The sequence below is a fragment of the Artemia sp. Qi Xiang Cuo genome, chromosome 6 (assembly GCF_049724085.1).
Source record: "Artemia sp. Qi Xiang Cuo chromosome 6, ASM4972408v1, whole genome shotgun sequence".
Lineage (NCBI taxonomy): Eukaryota > Metazoa > Arthropoda > Branchiopoda > Anostraca > Artemiidae > Artemia > Artemia sp. Qi Xiang Cuo.
In genome coordinates this window covers 57809362-57826685 of record NC_142799.1, presented here as the reverse complement: position 1 = coordinate 57826685, position 17324 = coordinate 57809362, and the positions used below count along the sequence as shown (strand labels likewise).

The following is a 17324-nucleotide window of genomic DNA, read 5'->3' as shown; positions in this document are numbered from 1 at the left end:
TAGACCAAACCAGTTTCATCAATACAAAACTAAAGAAAACATGACCGGTCCTTAGAAATCCAGAAAAATCCCATTAAAATCATAATCAATTTAAGAAATTCAGGGAAATTCATAGAAATCATAAAAAATGCATAGAAATCCAGAAGAATTCATAAAAATAAGGGACAACCCTAGAAATCCAGACCAAACCACAAAAATCAAGACCGAACCACATAAATCAAGATAAAAAAAGCTGAACAAATTTCAGTTTCCCTTGAATGAAAACGATTTGAAAAAAATACGACTGGCATATCTATATAATCCTCATTTTGTATTTTTTAAGACATCACAAGTGATTCTTTTTTGTTATAAGTATATTTATTACTTATATGCATGCTACTACTAACACTAACACCACTACTTATTTTACTGCTACTATTACAGCTACTACTACTACTACTACTACTACTACTATTACTACTACAACTACTACTACTATTACTACTGCTTTGACTACTACAAATACTACTACTAGTACTACTACTACTACTACTACTACTACTACTACTACTGCTGCTACTGCTACTACTACTACTACTGCTACTACTGCTACTGCTACTAAACTACTCCAATTACTAATTTGATCGCAACTACTTTTAAGGCTAAGAGTATTATCATATTAATACTAGCAGTATAGTAAATGCAGGAACTGCCTCACCTAGATCACCCAATAAATTTATATCATTTTCAGTCCATTTTACATCATTTTAACATCAAATATGGCACACTTTGAACACTTTCCATCCCTACATTCAAAATGAAAACAGGTCCTTAGAAATCAAATTTGGTCTAATTTTTATTGAATTGAATTTATTTATAACCCAATGAAATGCAGCGATGAACAGAGTATATAAAAAAAGAAAAAATAAGAAGAAAAGAAGAAACAAATCAAAAGACAAAGACGGATAATGACAAATAGAACGAAATTAAAACTCATAGAACAATCGCACAAGCATAGTAATAAACCAAAAAATGACAGCACAAGCCAATGACACACGCACATAGACAAGCACGAATAAAACAAAGATAAAACTTATGGAACAAGCACACAAGAATAATAATAAACCAAACAATCATACAGTATATACAACCGACACAAAAACAGTAAACGTGAAAGACCTATTGTTTTAAAATGGAACACCATGGGTGCTCAATTAATCCCCTATTGTAAGCTGCAATGCATCTGCCGATGGTAGCATTGGGGTCAATTAAGCCGTATTTCTTATTAACCCAAGAATTACTTGCCCAAGGGGAGAGGCTGAGAAGATATTTAGCATACCGGTAATAAATTCGTCGGAGTTGCTTTTATTCCGTTGCCGAAAAGGTACGCCAAAAAGGTGCAAGGTATAAAAAATTTGGGAGCGCATACGAGTTACATAGTTTAGCTAGCAGCTGGCGATTAAAACGAAGTTTACTGGAAACTATGTCACCGTAGGCACTGGACGTCTGGCGCTGGAAATGGCGAATGAGAAGCTTTTTAGTTGCATTTCGAAAAAAAGCTTTTTAGTTCATTTCGAATTTAGGAGCAACCAATAATCCATTAAGATCAATATTAAATCCCTCGGGAACTGGGCCCGAGTTGAATAGTACAACTTTTGACTTTTCAGCGTTAAATATAAGATTTATTTTTGAATACTCTAGACTCAAAATGAAAAAAATTTTCGCAAACGCCAGTACCGTTCGGATGGGGTTAAAAACATCGTCCGCATAAGCAATAAGAGACACATATATCCCTTCTAAAATACAGGAAGAAACTGCTTGAGTGCGTCGAGAATACAGTTGTTAAACACAATTGGAGATGTAAGGGCGCCTTGCCGTACTCCGTGACGAACACGTATGGTTATCTTTGTAATTATTCCAAGAGGCAGATTAAAAATGATTGTTAAATGATTATACATCATAGGCAGCGCGCTAGCGCTGCCTAAGTAAAGAACGACGTGGGCCCCCCCCCCCGCCCATCAATCCCCCAAACACATCCAATCAAAATTTTGAGATAGCCAAATTGTTCAGCATAGTTGATTTCCAGATATAAAATACCTTTTTGAGGAGGACACTTCCCCACAACCCTCGGGGCAAGGGTTTTAAGTTATGCCCTGGGGCATACAAGGTTTTTATAGAAGGCTTTGTCGTAGAAACTTCAAAATAGGCTCATTCGATTGGAAATTCAAAGAGCTAGTGCACTTTTGAATAGTCGAAAGTGATTGGAGAGCAACTATCCCCTCCACCCATCATTCCCCCAAGCACATCCAATCAAAATTTTGAGATAGTCATTTTGTTCAGCGTAGTTGTTTTCCAGATAGAAAATATGTTTTTGAGGAGGACACCCCCCACAACCCTCGGTGCAAGGGTTTTAAGTTATTCCCTGGGGGCATATAAGTTTTTTATAGAAGGCTTTGTCATAGAAACTTCAAAACAGGCTCATTTGATTGGAAATTTAAAGGCCTAGTGCCCTTTTTAATAGTTGAAAGTGATTGGACGGTAACAAATCCTCCTTTCACGCCCACCTTTTCATAGGCAGCGTGCTAGCGCTGCCTAAGTAAAGAACGATGTGGGCACAATGTATTGTTTTTTGTTTTGTTTTCTCCGTACCCGGGCACTTCGTATCGAAGGAGTCGTCGTAGAAACTTCGAAAAGGGCTGATTCGATCGGAAATTGGAGTGGCTAGTGCCCTTTTTAATAGTCGAAAGTGATTTGAGGGAAACTAGCCCCTCCACCCATCATTCCCCCAAGCACATCCAATCAAAATTTTGAGATAGTCATTTTGTTCAGCGTAGTTGTTTTCCAGATAGAAAATATGTTTTTGAGGAGGACACCCCCCACAACCCTCGGTGCTAGGGTTTTAATTTATGGTCTGGGGGCATATAAAGTTTTTACAGAAGGCGTTGTCATAGAAACTTCAAAAACGGCTCATTTGATTGAAAATCCAAAGGGCTAGTGCCCTTTTTCATGGTTGAAAGTGATTGGACGGTAACTAACCCCCCTCTCACGCCCACCTTTTCATACGCAGCGCGCTAGCAATGCCTAAGTAAAGTACGATGTGGGCACAATGTATTGTTTTTTGTTTTTTTTTCTCCGTACCCGGGCACTTCGTATCGAAGGAGTCGTCGTAGAAACTTCGAAAAGGGCTGATTCGATTGGAAATTGGAGTGGCTAGTGCCCTTTTTAATAGTCGAAAGTGATTTGAGGGAAACTAGCCCCCCCCACGCCCATCATTCCCCCAAACACATCCAATCAAAATTTTGCGATAGCCATTTTGTTTAGCGTAATTGATTTCCCGATAGAAAACATGTTTTTGAGGAGGACACTCCCCCACAACCCTCAAGGCAAGGGTTTTAAATTATGCCCTGGGGGCATATAAGGTTTTTATAGAAGGCGTTGTCGTAGAAACTTGAAAACAGGCTCATTCGATTGGAAATTCAAAAGGCTAGTGCCATTTTAATAGTCGAAAGTGATTGGAGGGCAACAAGCCCCCCCCCCCCACGCCTAACATTCCCCCAAACACATCCAATAAAAATTTTGAGATAGCCATTTTGTTCAGCGTAGTTGATTTCCAAATAGAAAATATGTTTTTGAGGAGGACGCTCCCCCACAACCCTCAGGGCAAGGGTTTTAAGTTATGCTTTGGGGGTATATAAGGTGTTTATAGAAGGTGTTGCCGTAGAAACTACAAAAAAGGCTCATTCGATTGGAAATTTAATGGGTTAGTGCCCTTTTTAATAGTCGAAAGGGATTGGAGGGGAACTGCCCCCCCCCCCGACGCCCATCATTCCCCCAAACAAATCCAATCAAAATTTTGAGATAGCCATTTTGTTCAGCGTAACTGATTTCCAGATACAAAATATGTTTTTGAGGAGGTCACTCCCCCACAACTCTCAGGGCAAGGGTTTTAAGTTACGCCCTGGGGGCATATAAGATTTTTATAGAAGGCGTTGTCGTAGAAACTTCAAAACAGGCTCATTTGATTGGAAATTCAAAGGGATAGTACCCTTTTTAATAGTCGAAAGTGATTGAAGGGCAACTAGCCCCCCCACCCATCATTCCCCCAAACACATCCAATCCAAATTTTGAGATAGTCATTTTGTTCAGCGTAGTTGTTTACCAGATAGAAAATATGTTTTTGAGGAGGACACTCCCCCACAACCCTCAGGGCAAGGGTTTTAATTTATGCCCTGAGGACATATAAGGTTTTTATATAAGGCGTTGTCGTAGAAACTTCAAAAACGGCTCATTTGATTGGAAATTCAAAGGGCTAGTGCCCTTTTAGATAGTTGAAAGTGATTGGATGGTAACTAACCCCCCTCTCACGCCCACCTTTTCATAGGCAGCGCGCTAACGGTGCCTAAGTAAAGAACGATGTGGGCACAATGTATTGTTTTTTGTTTTTTTTTCTCCATACCCGGGCACTTCGTATCGAAGGAGTCGTCGTAGAAACTTCGAAAAGGGCTGATTCGATCGGAAATTGAAGTGGCTAGTGCCCTTTTTAATAGTCGAAAGTGATTGGAGGGCAACAAGCCCCCCCCCCCACCCATCATTCCCCCAAAGACATCCAATCAAAATTTTGAGATAACCATTTTGTTCAGCATAGTTGATTTCCAAATAGAAAATATGTTTTTGAGGAGGAGACTCCCCCACAACCCTCAGGGCAAGGGTTTTAAGTTATGCCCTGGGGGCATATAAGGTGTTTATAGAAGGTGTTGTCGTAGAAACTTCAAAACAGGCTCATTCGATTGGAAATTCAATGGGTTAGTGCCCTTTTTAATAGTCGAAAGGGATTGAAGGGCAACTAGCCCTCCCCCCACGCCCATCATTCCCCCAAACATATCCAATCAAAATTTTGATATAGCCATTTTGTTCAGAGTACCTGATTTCCAGATACAAAATATGTTTTTGAGGAGGTCACTCCCCCACAACTCTCAGGGCTAGGGTTTTAAGTTATGCCCTTGGGGCATATAAGGTTTTTATAGAAGGCGTTGTCGTAACAACTTTAAAACAGGCTCATTTGATTGGAAATTCAAAGGGATAGTACCCTTTTTAATAGTCGAAAGCGATTGAAGGGCAACTAGCCCCCCCCCTCCCCCAACGCCCATCATTCCCCCAAACACATCCCATCAAAATTTTGAGATAGCCATTTTATTCAGCGTAGTTTTTTTCCAGATAGAAATTACGTTTTTGAGAAGGATGCTCCCCCACAACCGTAAGGGCACGGGTTTTTAGTTATGCCCTGGGGGTATATAAGGTTTCTAAAGAAGGTGTTGTCGTAGAAACTTCAATAAAAGCTCATTAGACTGGAAATTCAAAGGGCTAGTGATCTTTTTAATAGTCGAAAGTGATTGGAGGGCAAATAGCCCCCCCCCCGCCCATCAGTCCGCCCAACATAACCAATCGAACTTTTGAGATACCCATTTTGTTAAGCTAAGTTTATTTCTATATAGGAAACATTTTTGAGGAGGACACTACGCTACAACCCTCAGGGCAAGGGCTATAATTTATGCCCTGGGGGTATAACTTAAAAGGTTTTTATTGAAATCTTTGTCATAGAAACTTGAAAAAGGGCTCAATGGTATCAAGTTTTCCATTTCAGGTCAACTAGAGGAGATATGAAACTAAATTAAACAGGACTATTTGTGTCTGGATTTTTAAAAGGGTGTATGTTGTTAAAAATTGCTGAAAATTTTTCTCCAGCATACAAATAGCAGGCCAAACTATAAAGTCTTAAAAAAACGAAATGATTTAAAGTATTATGTTGTTTTTTCCTAAAAAGACTATGTTAATATAAAACGAACAGAAATTCATTAAAAAAACCTTTTCCACAAAATAAGTTTTTCAAAGAAAAGTAAATACATTCATTAAACGAAAAATGAGCAAAAATAAAACCAAATAATCTACGAAGCGTGAAACTTCCACAAATCAGCACCGATAAATAAATGAAACTCAAAACGAACAGAAATTACAATAAATATCCGAGTCAAACTCAAAACGAGCAGAAATTAACATAAGTTGGGCGCAAAACCCCTAGGCCTTTCCAAGGCCAGAACAAAATTTGCACTTTACTCAAAAAATATAACTGTTTTTTCTTTTATAACTTTAATAAATCAAATAATATTAACATTTTGATTACTAAATATCAGTATATGTATATTAAACTGACAATGCACATTCATTTGCATTTTTTCAGCAAACTGCCAATTTTGTTCTGGCTTTGGGAAGCCCTAGGGGTTTTGTGCCCAACTTATGTTAATTTCTGCTCGTTTTGAGTTTGACTCGGTTATTTATTGTAATTTCTGTTCGTTTTGGGTTTCATTTATTTATCGATGCTGATTTGTGGATGTTTCACGCTTGGTAGATTTATCGAATCAAAAGCAGGACTGACATCATGGCTCCCTAGAATAAGTGGCTCTCCAGATTGTGGAATTCTCCAGAAGGGGGGGGGTCAGACATTTGTCTTGGAAACACCAATTTCTTGCAATAGATTTTCCAGGCGTCATCTATATTACATAGGTAAACATTGATGTAACATCTGGTCATGGAAACAGGGCATGCGCTTGAAACAGGGATGCAGTTTAAACAGGGGCTGTGCTTCAAACTAGGAATAGGGATGACTTTAAAATCCTATGGGAATCTTGCCACCTGTGTCAGGAAAACCCTATGGGAATCTTACCACCTGTGTCATGAAAATCGAGGCATCTTCCAGGAATTCAATGCTCGATAGAAAACAATACTTGCCCCGTCTGGGAAATGAGTCAAAATGGCGTCTGATATATCGGGAAATATTAGGCTAATAAAGGTTTTGAGAAGAACCTTAGATTTTTTAAAGAGAATGAAGGTTTCTAAATGGAAATGTAGGTTTTTTAATGGAAAAAAGAAAGTTCTTAAGGAAACTCATAGGGTAATGGAACCCTCTTAGGTTTTTAAATTGAAATGTAGGTTTTTTAATGGATAAAGAAGGTTTTTAGGGAAAATCATTGGGTATTGTAGGTTTTTAAATGGAGGTGTAGGTTTTCTAATGCTGAAGTAAGGTTCTTAAGGAAAAAATTAGGGTATTGTAGGTGTTTCTAATACTGAAGTAAGATTGCGTCATCCATATTACATTGCAATCGAGTGTAAGCATTCCCTAACACCTACATCTCTTACTTTCCTCTTTTCTAATACTGAAGCAAGATCGCGTCATTCGTATTACATAGTAACATGTGCACTGTCATTACATAAGATGTGCGCTATCATTACGTATAATTTGCGCTGCCATTAAGTTATTCCCAATAAATCCACGTACAATAGCATTACCCTCAATTTAAATTACTTAAAAAACCCCTGTTATCTAATACGTCACATACGATTGCGTCATCTTCGACTACATAGCAACCGAATGTAAACACTCCCTAACACCTACATCTCTTACTTTCCTCTTTTCTAATGCTGATTCAAGATTGCGTCATTCATATTATATAGGTAAACATTGGTATAACACCTGGTCACGGAAACAAGGCATGCGCTTAAAACAGGGCTGCGCTTGAAACCCTCCTGTAGGCCTTCAGGAACCAGGGCCTTCTAGAAATCCTATGGGAATCTGCTATGGGCCTCGTGGAAAGCAGAGAAGCCCTACTGCTAAAAGAGCACGCAAGAAACGGTATTATGAATTTATGTCACGAAATTAAGGCTTTTCATTCAGAAGACCTGAAGCAACTAAGCTCTCCAGGGGAAATAATTTCAACAACTACAATTTCAGCATCTTGTTCTTGAAGCTACGTGGTGTTACGACCAGGTATGCTTTCTCTCCCTTGGGTATAATGGATATGGATAAGAGTTCCTTGACCATGTGAAAAGAACACTCAAGATTGTAGCTGAGATAGGAATACGTCAAGTTGGAAGAGTCAAGTTGACAATTCTTGCCTGTGTTTCGAAATCTGGAAACACATTTCGACCAACACTAGTCTTCCCAAGGAAAAAGACAACAGCAAGGATGAGTTTAGGGACTCTACCTGATATTGTTGCTTGCGTTAATGATAGTGGCTGGGCCACAGCTTTTGTATTCATTGGCTTTCTTAATCCCTTTTTCGCCACTGCGCAGTCAAGTGATGAGAAGTACCAGCTACTTATTATGGAAAATCACAAATCTCACTTATCAGTTGAAGCCATCCAATTAGCAAAAGATAACCATGTGATCATGTTAATCTTGCCTCCACATACGCCACACAAACTGCAACCACTTGATCCTGGATTCTTCTACTCTCTGAGATCCCATTATAATAAAGATATTTCCAATTTCTCTGTATGAAATCCCACAATTTCTTGGCACTGCTTATCCCCTTTCGATCACCCCATCAAACATCACTGCAGATTTTCAAGCAACAGGTATTTGCCCATTTAATGACGATATTTTTGTCAATGACAACTTTTTGATATCGGCTGTAACTGACCGACCATTGAGTGAGCCTGCATCTGAGCTAAGAGATGAAGACATGACTTCCTCAAATCCCGAAGAAGGGGGAGGTTTCACTTCATTATCTCTGTTAAATAGCTGAGTTTTGTATCAAGAAGAAATAATAGGCTGTCCCAAGTTTGGTTACTACTTGTCCCATCTATAGTGCCCCATTTCATACTTTGGACAAAATGGGGGACTATGAAATTAATACCTTTCCTCAAAAACTAAATGAGCTCCCAGTTTTATGCCTTGGAGATAACTTTCTTAGTTAATGCAAAAGATGCTGAAAATTTTTTTTTTCCTTATCACAAAGCGTGAGGGAGTTGGAGGCAAACAAAAAAATATCCCAAGTATGGATTCTCTCCCCTGCATCTTATTCCACAAAAGGCCAGCTGAGTCCAACACAGAAGCACAAAGATATGTCAGTTCTTGATTATATTTACTTTAAGGCTCACAACTCCTTAAGAAACTTGCAGCAAGTAGGTTTGAATACTAATTCCAAAAGTTTCAAATGTTTAGACAGGTACACTGTAAAAAAAAAACCATTCCGAGCATTTTAAATAATGAACTTGGCACAAACCATTTCCCAATATCGGAATTTCAAAAAATTGTGCATATAGAGAAAGCATTCATTTGCTACAAATCTGATGAAATTCAAGGAAATATGTATTGAAGTAAAATTTCCACACGAAGTAAGATATGCTTATTCAAAACAAAAATAAAGAGTAAAAATTCTTGAAAAGCAAATCTATCTATAAAATAAAAATTTAACTATCCTAGTTTGCCTTCTACGACCGAAGTGCTTTCAGCGCTCAGCAATTGCTTTTAGTGTATTTTTTTTTTCTTTCCAACTGACTTTATAAGCCTATGTATAGGAGTCGCTATTTAAACTTGCGGGTTTCACGTGGCTCATTGGGTCAACTAATTGAACTCAATAAAAACTGGGCAAATATTAGGTGACCTGTAATTTTATTCATAAAGTAGATTCCATTAAGTCCACCTGAACTTTGGACTATGACAAGCTCCCAAAAGAGCTGGGGGCAATATCCTGACCTCCTCTTCCGTATTGAAAATTCTAGTGTGTTTGTGCCTGTTATCTGTTTTCAATAAGTCGCGAAAAGTACAAACTAGTGAATATATTGTCGCAATAAAAATTATTACAGGTATATACAAACTTTTTTTTCATTCTATCTTTGTCATATCATAAGAGTATCCATTTTTTTCTCTGATAAATTCAGCTTCATCGTCAAAGGCAACATTTACATGACTTTTGGGACCTGAATTAGGGTTCATCTTTCCTTCATCTTCATCATCTTTGGGAACCTAAAATCATGCTTGGTTCAATTAAAATCGGAGTATTAGTTGACACGATTTTGATAGAATCAGTTAAGTTACTTTTCAGATACCTATCTCTTTGACATTACCGTAACTTCGATACAAAACTCAATGCAAGGAAACATTCCTTTAACCATTGATGAATAACTGAACACTGCTGTGATAGGGAGCCACAAACAAAGGTAGCAAAACTATCACTGGGTGACAGCATATTAGATGACTTATAAATAAGGTAAATCCTTGGGTCCCTCATTAGAAATGTTTTTGGATCTCTTTTGGTAGGACCTGTTAATTAGATACTAGATCGTTTTTTTTTGTTAAATCTAGAAGTTATTGTCTGTTGCAAAACCATCTCCCAAAAACCTCTGCTCTGCTACGGTATGCATGCTGCATCTGGCCCAAGATTTAGTACGCTCGTCACTTTTCAGTCAGGGTTGCCACTCCTAGTGATTTATCACTATTTCTAGTTGTTTTTAATATTGTATAAACAAAAACTATCATTTTAATCAGCACATGAATCTGTAGACTATTTAAAAAAAAGTAACTAAATCAACCAAATAATAACTAAAATCTAGTTTTTTTTCACCAGGTGGCAACCCTGCTTTCAGCTGTGACATGACAGCCTCACATAAATCAACTCAAGCATTTACTAAGCTTATTAGAAATTATGTCAGTCCAATGGAATATTCTTGCAAAAGCATCATGTCCCTTGAAAAGCGCTTGCTATGGTAACTATGTTAGCATTCCTCAAATACATGCTTAAGCGTTTTCTCTGATAAGACTAACGAAGTGTCACTATGATATCTTGAACAACTCAAATAGAATGAGCGTAACAACCTCAAAACTTATAATGATCACCTCAATAAGGAAACTTTTAATCAGTGCGCTATTTCTTCATTGATCAATTAAGCAGCAGAATACAATCTCTCATTTTCTAGCGATCAGTAGTTATGTGAAAGGTAATCCCAGAAGAAATAATTTCTAGAAGGACCCTTGGCTTCCTTGGAAACGAGTCTCAAGTATCTTATAAAGAAAGAAAGATAATCACTGTGATTAATAACAAACACATGGGAGGTGCTATTGAACTTACTTTACAAAGTGTTATTAGAAATTTTGCAAAATTGCTGGTGGCTAAACATAGGGAGTTTGGGAAAATAGAATTACCGACTTATAAAATAAAGCATAATACAAGAAAGAAGGAGGGGGTTTCCATTTATCGTACACGGGAAAACTAGTATTTCAAAGGTTATGTGTTTTCTAAAACTTGTTAACTTTAGAAAAGTTTTATATAGATTTTTATTAAAATCTTGGTGATCTTATTTATAACCATGGAGAGTGTAATCATAATAAGAATTTCAAACATCAGGAGGAAAAAGCTGTGATTTTCTGATGAATTATTTAACACATTTTTATTTTTAATTGTTCATTACAATTTGGAATTCAAATAGGCCTATACATTAAAACTAATTGTTTACCTTCTATGTAAATTTTCTCCAATATTTCTTTGTAGACTTGATCAAATGGGCTCATGAATATATTTTTTTTTAATATCTGAACTTGAATCTGTAATTGACCCCTTTATTAGATTCTGTTTCACTAGCTTTTAGCAGGCTATGAGCTAAGTAGGGGGACGTAAGGATGATTTTACTCCTGGGAGAAGGAGGGGGGTTAGGGAGAGAAGCGAAACTTCAAAAAAGGGGTAAAATTACGGAATTACATAAGAAATAAGACAAATCGTAAAAATATGTAAATTTCACGAGGCTTACGGGCCTGAATATCCCCCCCCCCCCCTATGTACTTACCGTCGAATTCTAATGCTCTGTGCACATTATTTCCTGTTAATAAAAATATATTGGTTTTCCAGGGGGTTTTCCAAGGTACCTGATTTAGCAAGTTTTACCTCCATTTTAAGGTATACTTGCATTCCCAGAGTACCAGAATTTCGTACCAGAGTACCAGGTATACCAGAATTCCCAGAGTACCCAGAGTACCAGAAACAAGAAAGAATCTGGCATTGAATATCAAGTTGTGCATAGAACCTCAGTGAATTTTATGTGCATATACAGACAATTTGGGGCTCATTCGTTATATGAATGCCGAGTTAAATATATGCACTTAAGTATAAAAAAAAAAAAAAAAAAAAAAAAAAAAAAAAAAAAATCGGTGCAGATTGTATACAGACTACATCACATTGGGACAAAAGCTTTTTAATTAGAGAGCTACTTCCCCGAATTTATATCCCAAAGTGAGCCGACCCTGTAAATCAGGACTGATTTCAGTTTGATTGCAATTCCTATCGTCTTCAAACAAAATCATCTGCTATGACAAAGATCAGATTGGTGCCAATTAGAAGTGCAAATCAACTTTATACATAAAATTTGTTTAACAGTATGGTTCTATAGAAAAAGAAATTCTTAATTCAGTAGCAGCACAAGGCACAGGAGTGTCACTCCATATGAGCAGTTGCATTAGACTTTCTGGCATGTATGATTAGGGATAAGGAATTAAAATCGAAAAAAAACGACAAAAGCAATGTGCATCTTCAACAGCACAATGAATATGCAAATAACGAAAAGTTTTAAACATTCCCAGCTCAAGACAACCTTAAAATTATTCCATGTCGCAAATTACCATAGTTAAAGTTTACTTACATATTCATCACCGACGTTGAATCTTAAGAACTCTTTCCATTTTTTAGGGAAGCAGCAGTAAAGTTTCTTATAAACAGGACAAATGAGCTCCGGATTTAGTTTCTTAGGATCTTGAGCACCTGTTAAAAAACTCACTATGATTCCAACAATTATTACTGTAAAACAGCCGATAGTTGAATACCACATATAGCTCACTTTGTACAGACCAAGAGTGTCGCTCCTGAAATATAAATACTTTTTCACCAAATGAAAGTTTAAGTAGGCATAGAGGCGGGAACATTTGATTCTAATAGAAGAGTGGGCATCTCAAAGAGTAATTCATCCAGGACGGGGTGAAGAACAGGGAATAGTACATTGTCAGGCAATAATGTCTTTATTTTTAAGTAGCAACTTCACATCAGCCCATAAGAACGAATCTATCTCATATCATAACATCAATCTTATATCTGAAGCTTATAACATTTGTCGAGAATGAAAAAATAACTCATTTACCAATGTACAGCTCCGATGTTAAAAACTCACATTTATCTTATTGCTTCGATACAATTAGTTGGGCTGAAAAAAAATGTTTTATAAGAAAATTGTTATAAAAACATTTATAAAAGTTTAAATGTTTTTACTTTTATAGCTTTAATAAATCAAATAATATTAACATTTTGATTACTAAACATCAGTATATGTATATTAAACTTACAATGCACATTCATTTGTATTTTTTTTCAGTAAAGTGCAAATTTTGTTCTGGCCATGGGAAGACTTAGTTTTGAGCCCAACTTATGCTAATTTCTGATCGTTTTGAGTTTGACTCGGTTATTTATTGTAATCTCTGTTCGTTTTGGGTTTCATTTATTTATCTATGCTGATTTGTGGTAGTTTCAGGCTTGGTAGATTATTTGATTTTATTTTTGCTCATTTTTTGCTTAATGGAGTTCTTTACTTTTTTTTTTGAAAAACTTATTTTGTGGAAAAAGTTTTTTTTTAATTAATTTCTGCTCGTTTTATATTGACATAGTCTTTCAGGGAAAAAGAAAATAATACTTTAAATCTTTTCGTTTTTTTTAAGACATTATAGTTTGGCTTGCTATTTGTATGCTGGAGAAAAATTTTCAGCAATTTTTAATAACATACACCTTTTTAAAAATCTGGACACAGATAACAGTGTTTAATTTAGTTTCATACCTCCTCTAGTTGACCTTAAATGGAAAACTTGATACCATTCGCAAAAAAAATCTGTTTACTTTCTTTGATAGCTTGGATACACTTACACTATTTTGATTTGGTTAAATTTTAAGAACAGAAGTAGCCCCGAAAATTTGAACATAATACCCTCAGTCGTTCTTGGGATACTGCTGAGATGCCTTATTTGGAATTAGCATTATCACTGTGCATTTTGATTTAATCTTAAGGCAACATTTAGTTTTTAAACAAAATGAGCAAAGAAGAGGGTGGGAGTAGGAAGGGGACTAATTGCCCTCCAATTTCTTTCGTCCATTAAAAAGGGCATCAGTCCTTTCTATTTTCATTCGAATAAGATCTTTTAGAAGTTCCCACGACAACTCCTTCGATACGAAGTGCCCTGTTCTAAACAACAACAACAACAAAAATAATATATTATACCCACATCGATCTTTACTATAAGAATGTCAAGCCTTCCAATCACTTTCGAATAATAAAAAGGGCACTAGGCCTTTCGATTTCCAATCAAATGAGCCCTTTTTGAAACGGCAACGCTTTCTATAAACACGTTATATGCCCCCAGGTCATAAATTACAACCCTTACCCTAAGGGCTGTTAGGGTGGTTGTTCAAGTTCAAGTTCAATCATTTTATTATTATCATATACATGTATATAATTGACATAGGCCCATGGGGAGACAAGCTCGAAAAACTAGGCCTAGACAAAGATACAATAAAAAATTACGCTACAATACAAAGATAATTACGACGGCAAAGATACAATAATACAACAATAATATGAAAGTAGCAGCTAGCCCAGGATCCAAATATAAATATAAATATATATATATATATATATATAAAAAAGAGAGATCAATATTATTAAATATAAATTCATACTAAAAGATAGCCGAGAGGCCCACATTCACATAGAACAACAATCCAAATAAATAACTTAATCATATTAAAAAGACACTTAATTAAAAATAATCCTGAACTAAATGAAATTTAAGATTCCTTTTTATTAAATGGATAGAAGAAAATTTATAAATAAAATCCTTGTGAGCATCCCAGCACCGGGCTATTGACACGAATGGGGCAAATTTAGATCTCTCAGTACTATACATGTCAATGTAGATACTTTTTTTTGTCGCGTGTTATAACGATGTAAATCTTGTGATTGGGAGAACAAATTTTGATTGAGGTAATATGGCGGTAATTTCTTAATATCATAATTAAATTTGAAAATAATTGCTCCAAAAGTAAATTGTTGAGAAACTGGAAGTATATCTAAATAAGTATATAAAAATGCTGTAGAAGACTTATTTGGAAGTGAAACAGGGGATGAAATAAAAAGTTTGAGGATTCTTACTGCTTTATTTTGTAAAATCTGTGTTGGTTTAATATGGCTTTTAAATGTAGATAAATATACTAGAGAACAATAATTAATATTAGACTGAATCAGAGCAAAATAAATGCTTCGTAAAGCAGAGTAGGGCAAAGAATGCTTCAACCTCCGCATTAAACCAACATACCTTGAAATCTTTAAGCGCATATTTTGAATGTGTGTTTTAAAAGATAATCTTTCATCAATCATAAGTCCAAGGTACTTTATCACATTCACCCGAGATATTGATAATAGATACTTTGAAGAAGTAACTCGCGTAATACGAGGGCATATATTTGACTTCCTGCCGTAAATTATGAAATTAGTTTTTGATAAATTCAAAGCAATAAAATTTGCAGAACACCATTCAAGAACATTAGAAAATGCAGTATCAAGTTTTGCCTCCAACTCCTCGTCATTCCTTTCAGAAATTGAAACTGCCATGTCATCAGCAAAATGCGTGCTGAGACATGGGATTGCCAAAGCATGGTGATGATAATTTATATAAATTAGAAAAAGCAGAGGACCTGGGACAGAGCCCTGAGGTACCCCAACCCTGGAGGACTGAGGAACAGGCGAAGAGAGAAAATTACCTCCATCTATTCGTTGCTTTCTCCTATCAAGATAAGATTTAAATAGAACCAACGCCAGTCCGCGCACACCACAATTATCCAATTTACGAAAAAGAATACAATGGGATATTGTATCGAATGCTTTTTTAAAATCCAAGTATATTGTTGCTGGAATTTCACCTCTATCTAAGCATTCATGAATATATTGGATGAGAGCAATGATAGCGTGCTCAATATTGTGTCCAGACCTAAAACCAAACTGGGAATTTGTGAAAAAATTAAACGATTTAAGAAAGTCATAGATCCTCTTATAAATTGCCTCCTCAAATATTTTAGAAAATGCTGACAAAATAGAGATAGGGCGGTAATTTGATGGGTTTTCAAGAGAGTCACCATTGCGAAGCGGAAGTATCCTTGCTTCTTTAAAAGCAGACGGGAAAACTCCAGTCTGAAATGAAAGATTGATTAAATGCTGCAATGGCAAAATTACTGCAGACAATATTTCTTTAAAAATAATAGAACTAGACCCGTCAATTCCCGCTGAATTACCTGGATTTATATCATACACTATTTTTCTTATTTCAGACCGAGAAATAGACGCAACAAAAATTGAATCACTTTGAGGAGATGGAAGGTATGAAGAAAAATGTTTATTACTGCGTGAATCAAACTGGTTCATTACTGATGAAACAATTTTCTCTTCTATACTAGCGAAATATGTATTCAAAACATCAGCCACTTTCTCCAATTTGTTAGAAGTCGATCCATTTTCCAAACTAATAACTTCAGGCAACTTAGAATTCCTTTGTTTTTTAATAATAGAATTAATTAAAGACCACGTTTTGCGAGGAGAATTTTGAGCTTCTTCGAAAGACTCTTTATAATACCTATCCTCTAAGATAGTCATCCTCTAAGACTTAATTTCCAGAACTATCAACTACGTTAAACAAAATGGCTATCTCAAAATTTTGATTGGATGTGTTTGAGGTAATGGTGAGCGTGAGAGGAGCGTTAATCACTCTCCAATCACTTTCGACTATTAAAAATGGCGCTAGCCATTTCAATTTCCAATCAAATGAGCCCTTTTTGAAGTTTCTAAGACAACACTTTCAATAAAAAATCTTATATGCGCCCTGGGTATAACTTACAACCCTTGCCCTGAGGGCTGAGGGGGTGTCATTCTCAAAGACTTAATTTCCGAAACTTTCTACTACTTTGAACAAAAATGGCTATCTGAAAAATTTGATGCGACGTGTTTGGATGACTGCTGGGCGTGAGAGGGCGAGTTGGTTACCCTCCAAGCATTTTCAACTATTAAAAAGGACACTAGCCCTCTCAATTTCCAATTGGATGAGCCGTTTTGAGGTTTTACGAAATCTCTACCAATAAAAATGTTATATGCACCCAAGGAATAACTTACAACCTTTACCCTGGGGGGTCTGTCATCCTTAAATACATAATTTACAGAACTTTCGACTACGTTGAACAAAATGACTATCTCTAAACTGTGATTGAATGTTTTTGGGGAGATAATGGGCGTGAGAGGGGGGGTTAATTACTCTCCACTCACTTTCGACTATTAAAAATGGCAATTTCAATTTCCAATCACATGAGCCCGTTTTGACAGCAACTTTCTACAGCAACTTTCTATAAAAACCTTATATGCCCGCAGGGCATAACTTACAACCCTTGCACTGAGGGCTTTGAGGGGGTTATCAGAGGCAACGCTGTAGCGTTGCCTATAGT

The 17324-nt window shown here is 36.3% G+C and overlaps 1 protein-coding gene across 1 annotated transcript; it reads right to left on the bottom strand.

Moving 5' to 3' along the window:
* Positions 1 to 9640: 9640 nt before the first annotated feature.
* LOC148951439 (sodium-dependent multivitamin transporter-like) lies at positions 9641 to 16485 on the bottom strand. Its single transcript, XM_089091109.1, has 3 exons — positions 16466 to 16485; positions 12445 to 12664; positions 9641 to 9781 (listed from the first exon to the last, which is right to left on the bottom strand). Exons 1-3 carry the CDS (start codon positions 16483 to 16485, stop codon positions 9641 to 9643), a joined length of 381 nt encoding a protein of 126 aa, XP_088947235.1.
* Between the last annotated feature and the right edge of the window lie 839 nt (positions 16486 to 17324).

Bases quoted from the DNA above. Each gene is read 5' to 3' on its own strand.
- LOC148951439 (XM_089091109.1), bottom strand. From the start codon at position 16,485: ATGACTATCTTAGAGGATAG. The intron at 12,665-16,465 runs GTATTATAAAGA...TTTATATTTCAG, and splicing joins ATGACTATCTTAGAGGATAG to GAGCGACACTCTTGGTCTGT. The intron at 9,782-12,444 runs GTAAGTAAACTT...GCATGATTTTAG, and splicing joins TCAACGTCGGTGATGAATAT to GTTCCCAAAGATGATGAAGA.